The sequence below is a fragment of the Fukomys damarensis genome, unplaced genomic scaffold (genome assembly GCF_012274545.1).
Source record: "Fukomys damarensis isolate Sample0158 unplaced genomic scaffold, DMR_v1.0_HiC HiC_scaffold_30, whole genome shotgun sequence".
In the NCBI taxonomy this organism is placed as follows: Eukaryota; Metazoa; Chordata; class Mammalia; order Rodentia; family Bathyergidae; genus Fukomys; species Fukomys damarensis.
In genome coordinates this window covers 3,048,329-3,056,144 of record NW_022900942.1, presented here as the reverse complement: position 1 = coordinate 3,056,144, position 7,816 = coordinate 3,048,329, and the positions used below count along the sequence as shown (strand labels likewise).

Genomic DNA, 7,816 nt, shown 5'->3' with positions numbered 1-7,816 from the left:
ATTGGGACAAACTAGCCTTATCTGAGTAGATGTAAAACTCAAAACTTCATGTGGACACTTACATTGCATTTGTGTTTTTCCCTCCGTTGGTGTTTGGAAGTCCCTAGAGATTGTGATGGCATGGACCTATTTTTCTAATTATGAGCTAGCTCTGTTCCCTGAGCCCTGAAGGTCACAGAGTAGTTAATAATCAGCCTCCAGTCTTTTAGTGATTCCAGACCTGTGTTCAGTTCCATATCTGTGTCCCAGGCTCTACTGTTGTCGGTATCATGAAGCTCCCATGTGTCTTGGCATTGATTTCAATTCCAAGAACAGAGACTGAGCCTTCACTGGGTGGGAGACATAAGAGGGTCTTTGGATCTGCTCTCCTTTAGTATGACCCAACAAAGAAACAGCATTATCCAGTAAGTGCAGAGGGACCTCAATGAAATGTGAATGATGCTTAAAGGTACTATTCCCTCATCCTGAGGAGAAACATGACATTTTAGTGATCACATGTGATGGTAAAAATATGAAATATTTGGAAAGTGAAAACTTTCAATGTATCAGATAGTATCTATCAATTTATTTCTTTTTAAATTAAGTTTATTGGTCAATTTATTTCTCAATTTTTTCAGCTCCACTTATTAATTCTCTGATGCAGGGAGGGCTTTTAATATCTCTGAGAGAGCATTGTTCTTAGCGTTAAATTTTGCTTGAAGTAACTATACTAAGGATTATGCAGATAAGGAGTGCTCTATTTAGGGTTAATGTGTATAACATTAGAGCAAATTAAAATTTAGCTACCATTACCGTCAGCGATAAGTATATTCTTACCACTTATCTCCTTTGTCCTATAGTTACTCCTTTTCTGTTTCTGTTGAGGGACACTTTATTTGTGCTTGTGTGATTATATGTATATGTGTTCAGACGAATGATGTACTTTTCTGTACAGCTGATTTCCCAGACCTATAGTTTGTTTAGCACAGAGGAGAAGTCAAAAATAAAAACCTGTGTTCAATGGTGAATGGGCCCTTCCCTGTGTCATAGTACTCATCCTTAATCAACATGATGTGAAGATTCTTAGTGCCTTACTGTTTTCAGCTCCATTCCTTTCCCAAGTGCCCTATATATGTAAAGACAAGAAAAAATAGGTTTCTTTTTTTCTCTGTGCCATGGACACATGGACCCTATCATCCACTTAATTGTATCTCCATAAGTTATTTAAAAATAAAACACAAGAGAGATATTCATGTTTTTTTTAAAAAAATGCACAAAGAGATGGGAACAAAGAAACACCCTAAGGCTGAACCTCAAAGTTCTAAGAAAATAAGTACAGTTCAAGCAAGGCTCATTCAAGGGAGGAAATTATTAAGGTCACAACATAATTTTTTTTTAAATTTTACTTTTCTCTAAATGCCTTTTATTTATTTTATTTATTTTATTGGTACATTTAATGTATACAATATAATAACATTCATTGTTGGAAATTTGTACCTTTATATAATCAAATTGAGACTAAGAAATTTCACAAATTATAAATAGTTATGTTCTAGGATTCTTTAGTTGCCACACATGTGGATAAATTATTTTCTCCTCATTTTCCCCAAGCCTAATGAACACAGTGAGGAAGAGCAATTCACAAACATTCCACCTACAGTAACAGGTCAAGGACACAAAACTAATGTACTTATTTCTTCAGGGCCATCCCTTGGTATGGGAACCAAAACTGAAGACAAATTGAAATGTTATCTTCATGTGGTGATGAAATTTATTTGTGTGGTATCAAGAAGACATCATTACTGCAAAGATGGCTGGCATATTTTGAGAAAGTATCTGATGAATAAGAGAATGTAGGTATGTCAACTATTTTGTGAAACAGTGAAATTTTACATGCATTATTTGTTGAAAAATCAGAAAAATATCACTGCAATATATTATACAATATTTTTTAACATGAGTGATAGGGAAGGAAGAACAAGAATTTTGAAAATATTAACATAATAATTAACTAGCAAAGTAAATGAGGCCTTTCTCTTCCTCCTTTCTCCTTCTCAAATGTAAGGCTGTGAATTGGTTGAAGAAGGCCCAAAACCACTACATGTGGATATAACCTAATTTATTTTGGGGACAACAGGTGTTCTGTAACACAGTATAGTTGAGTTTTAGGACGCCTGTAGGAAAAGTTTTAAGAAAATTGCCTGTGGACTTATGAATCATTGTACACCTAGAAATATTGATAATAAAATCTTCCCATAAAATTCATAACAACAGATTCCTTTGAGGAGACCAAGAGAAATGATAGAAACTACTCAAAATTTTAGGTAATTGTTCAGACATCTAAATAATATTAATAAGGATATAAATATTATTAAATATTGTATGTTAATATCTATAGAGATAGTATGAATGGTAAGTTTTCTAAATGCCAGCAAATATCCTCACATAGTGGTTCTCAACTCTCATGTAAGAAAGTGACTTAAAAATTTGAAATGTATATATTCTGATTAATATATTAGGCTAAGGCTAAAGATATGAAAATATCTCCAGATAAATATATTTCTAAATTAGAGTCAAGTGATAAATTAAAAGATTTTCAAAATATTTTCTTACAGCATCAACATAAAGTAGGTAATTCTTATTCCCATTTTACAGATCAGGGGAATACATCATTTGTGGGTATGTTTACAATAATTCACATACCTTTTTCTATTGTTTTAAGGTGTGCTTAAATTGTTTCATTTATCATTTTGGAATTTTTCCCAATTAAATCACAGAATGGCCTACTGAAAATTTGGGTCTCAGTTTCCATCACATAGCTGAAATATGCATAATGCAACTCATATTTCAGCAGAGACTAATGTGAAAATCCATTGATTAAATTAGGAAGGCTGGGGAACTCAGATAGGGCCTTGTGAGTTTCTTTGTTTCCAGTGTTGTCAACTGGATAGAAGTGGGTTTGTGATCAGAACAGCAGCAAAGCATTTTTCAAGCTATAGTAGACAACAGAGTCAAAAAGAGATGGCTTATATAGCAGTTATTATATTTTAAATATAACCACATAAATTTTAAAATGTTAAAGTTGCTTCTTATCATTTGTTATTTGTATTGATATATGCATTGTACACTAATCTACATTTGTAGTAATGTCCAAAGATCATGTGCCTGTATCTGAGCCTGTGATACATAAATTTGAATGTAATGAATAAAAGGACAGAATATTCATATTGAATAATTTATGCACAATTTATACACAGTTTATATACAAATGTTGGGTAAGTTCTTACATTCTTAAAAGATGAAATCAGAAGAAAACAAGGAAATTAAAAATTCATTATTTTTTTAGAAAAATGGCTCAAATGAAAGTATTCTGATTGGAGAGAATTAACTTTAAATTTCAGATAATGCAGTCCCGAATTTTATATCATTTGTAGCATACCCTACTATTTGTAGATACCATAATCAAGAAATTTGTAGTATTTTGTGAGTATAAAATAGGACAATTTCAATGCTTTTCAATTTTCTTCCAATAGAATCATATTTTCTTAAAGGAAGATGGCTTAACTACCTCTATACTTTTTGGAAAATAAATTTACTACATTTTATTGTGATCAAGGACTTCAGAAATCTATATTCTCAGTCGGCCTGCACTGTGCAGTAGAGTATCAGAAAACTCAGACTATACAACAGAAATTGAAAACAAACCACCCAGCACTGAGTCCTTGATGGTGGGGTTGCTGCTGAAGGTTGTGGAACTCTGCTAAGAAATTCTTTGTTTATGAGTTGTTGAGCTAATACTATATGCACAGTTTTGGTGATTTTTTTTGTTTGTTTCAGTTTTTCAATAAAACTTATTTAAATGTGCTTAAGCAACATGGCAAGGCATAATCTCACACGTGTTTCAGAGTTCTACCTCATGCACTTCTCAGAGGATCCAGACCTGCAGACCATCCTCTTTGGACTGTTCCTGACCATGTACCTGGTCACAGTGCTTGGGAACCTGCTCATCATCCTGGCGGTCATTTCTAACTCCCACCTTCATACCCCCATGTACTTCTTCCTCTCCAACCTGTCCTTCACTGACATCTGTTTCACCTCCTCTACAGTCCCAAAGTTGATTGTGGACATCGTAACTCACATCAGAGTCATCCACTATGCAGAATGCTTGACACAGATATCTCTTTTCCTCTTTTTTGGGTTTATGGACTATATCCTCCTGACTGTAATGGCCTATGACCGCTTTGTTGCCATCTGCCATCCCCTGCATTATGCAGTCATTATGAACCCTCACCGCTGTGTCTTATTGCTTCTGTTGTCAATCTTTCTTAGCTTTTTGGATTCCCAGGCACACAATTTAATTGCCTTACAAGTTACCTGTTTCAAAGATGTGAAAATTGCTAGTTTCTTTTGTGATCCTTCTCAACTCCTTGACCTTTCATGTTCTGATACCTTTAAAAAAAACGTAACCATATATATACTTGGTATCCTATTTGGTTTTTTCCCCATGTCAGGGATCATTTTCTCCTACTATAAAATTGTTTCTGTCCTTCTGAAAATTGCATCATCTAGGGGGAGGTACAAAGCCTTTTCTACCTGTTTTTCTCACATGTCAGTTGTTTGCTTATTTTTGGGAACGAGTCTTGGAACATACCTTGGTTCAAGGACATCACACACTCCCAGAAAGGGTATGGTGGCCTCACTGATGTACACTCTGGTCACGCCTATGCTGAACCCCTTCATCTATAGCTTAAGGAACAGGGACATACTTAGCACCCTGAAGAAGCTCTATTTTTGTGAAATGTAATCCCAGGACCTTTGGCATTTATTTAAAATATAGTATAGAAAATATGGTTAAAATGAAAATCAAATACATATCTGTAAACCCTTCCTCCTTTTTTGTTTCTGAAGTTTGATGTCTTTAATATATGTTTTATTATAGAATCATGGTTGTTCAAGTGGTAGTATTTAGTGTTCTTCAAACAGATGCAAATTTCAGTTGGGAAAGTGAAAAATTTCTGGGGATGGGTAAGAGTGATGTTTGCAAAAGGGTCTCTGTGTGTGTGTATGTGTGCGTAGGTGTGTGTGTATATCTATATCTATGTCTGTATATCTTTCCAAAATGAACAAAGGAAATTAAAATCTGAGGTCTTTGTTTCAAAAGGAAAAATAACAAAGATAACACTCAAAAGACTTCTGTGTAAAAGCAGAGCCCCAAATTTTTATCACATTCTTTTTTTAAAATTTCCAATGAATTTCAGATATTTCAATATAGGAATAATATGAAACAATGTGGATAATTATATGCTATGTACATTGGTATTTCAAGGATATGTGATATGACATAACCAGTCAATGCTTCTAGAGTTAGTCTATATGTTTGACATCTTGATATACCTGTATTTATTCTTTCATATGTTAGTGGGGTTGTGGGGAGAAAGGAACCCTTCTCCATTGTTGGTGGGAGTGCAGACTGGTGCAGCCACTATGCAAATCAATATGAATACACCTCAAAGAGCTGGCACTAGAGGTTCCATTTGACCAAGTCATCCCTCTGCTGGGTATCTTTCCAAAAGAATTGAAGGAATCATATCACAGACATATATGCACACCTATGTATATAGTGGCACAGTTTGTAATAGCTAAAACTTGGAAACAGCCCATTTGCCCATCAGTTGGGAATTTGATAAAGGAGATGTGGTTTTTCTATAAAATGTAATATTACTCGGCCATAAAGAATGAGAAATTAGATTCATTCATAGGAAAATGTATACATATTGAGGATATTTATTTCACTCCTAAGTGAAATAAATAAGTCACACATGTGGAAATATCAAATAGTTTGTCTGGTGTGAATAAACTATAACAGTACATAAGATCCTAGTGATATAATGGACAATGTGAAATAGGAATATAGGGGCTAAAGGTGCAGGGAAAGTAGGAAGGATAGGGGAAAGCTAATAAGGGTAAAACATGAAAAAGTGGAAATGAAGTGTTTGTAAAGGGGGAGGGGAGGAGTGGTGAAGGGAGGGCAGGGACAAGGGGAAAAAGTGAGAACCAAGACCTATCTTGTAAAGGTACAAGATCCCAATGATGAATGTAACTGTACTGTGTACCTAAAATGTACAAATAAACTCAATGAGAAAAAAATAAAGCAGGAAACCCATATTTGATATTGTCAGTAACAATTCTCTGAGCTGTACTTGAGCTTTTTTTCTGGTCCTCAGGGAGATGAAGAGTGTTGCATATGTTTGAGCATAACATAGTAAATGCAATTTAACTCAGAAAGTGATGAATGGAGGAAAGTTCTCTTGGAAACTCTGCTTCCCATTATGAAGCCATATGTGAAAGTTTGGACAGAGAGATGGGATGATGAGATTGTGCAGTTTTAGCTAAGAGGACTGTGAAATTTATGTACTAGATACTATGCTGGAGACAAAATATCAGTCAATATTTTCCTTTCCTTGCACCCTGGTCCTGCTTCTCATAGACATCTAATCCATGATAGCATACCATGGGTGTCAGTAAACTATTTCATCAGCATCTCGGAAGAATTATGGAAGAGAAGAGGAGTACAATGAGGAGGATATAAATAACCAGAAAGTCATGAAGCAATAATGGCAGCATCTAAATTATGTATTCTACAGAATTTATTTCGTTTCACTTGCATAACATTTCTGAATACATGCTCCAATATTATTATTTTAAAAGAAAATAGGAGCACTGTTTTGTTATATAATTAACTACAAGTTGTTGGGTAGAAAATAGTGAGGAAATTTTTACATGAGGATGTCTGATAACACACACACAGCATTTACCAGGAATTCATGGTACCTATTTCTTTTGACAATTCCAGCACCCATTTCTTCTCCTGTTCCTCTATTAAGCACCCATTTCTTACTGTATGCTCCTACTATTAGGATCCTCAAGTCACTGTAGGGGGGTAAAATCTGCTGAATTCACTTCAGAATGCATATCTAATTTATGAACTAAAGACCAAAGATTGAGAAATTATACAGTGATTAGTTTTGATCTTATACCCTCCCCCCTTCATGCTTTCCTTGAAGCTGTCCACATCATGCTCCACTCTTATAAATCATCATTTTCAACATCTACTAGGGAAGTCAACTCACGTTAGAATTCTCTCCAATTCCAAAATCTGGAAAGAGTTTGATTTTCTCATATATGACTACAGTGTAGACATAACAACCTCTGCTGGAAAGTTCATGGTGATTGAAGAACAAAGTGATTTCTGGATGAGACACAGAGACGGATAGTTTAAGTTGTGATTTTGTGCCAATCCCTCACTAGTATGTAGTGAATGGCAGGTTGTTTTTAATCTTTGTCACCTGGTTGATTTCTAAAGTTTTTAATGTTGTATTAAGCACAGATTAAAAACATAATGTGAATGTTAGTGCAATTATTAATAGGTAGTGAATATATAGTATGAGGATGATATTCATTGTAGATATCATCAGTAGAAAAAAGGGTAAAAATTCAATTTTACAACATTCAAATAAAATGTTCTGGTATTTCTAGTTCTCGTCTTTTTCAGATATTGGAACATTTTGTATTTTTTCTGCAAATATATGTATGTATTTAGAGAAAATTCATTTGTGAATCCTCAGTTTTTAATCTCTAACTTGACACACAATAGTAACTAAATATAAACATGTTTTCTAAAAATATAAGTAGACACTTTTGGCTTACAATAAATGGAAAGTTTCAACCCCCTAGGCTTCAACATGTTAACAGTGAGAGGTGCAGCCATGTGTAGATTGCCTGCTACCCCAGACCCAACACCCAGGACTCAGCAGAGGAACCCCCCAATGGAGCTTGC

General features: G+C 34.6%; 1 protein-coding gene across 1 annotated transcript; it reads left to right on the top strand.

Annotated features, from left to right (window-relative positions):
• Nucleotides 1–3,952: 3,952 nt before the first annotated feature.
• On the top strand, nucleotides 3,953–4,783 carry LOC104869823 (olfactory receptor 7E24-like). The gene has a single exon (XM_010635167.2). It carries the CDS (start codon nucleotides 3,953–3,955, stop codon nucleotides 4,781–4,783), a length of 831 nt encoding a protein of 276 aa, XP_010633469.2.
• Nucleotides 4,784–7,816: the final 3,033 nt, after the last annotated feature.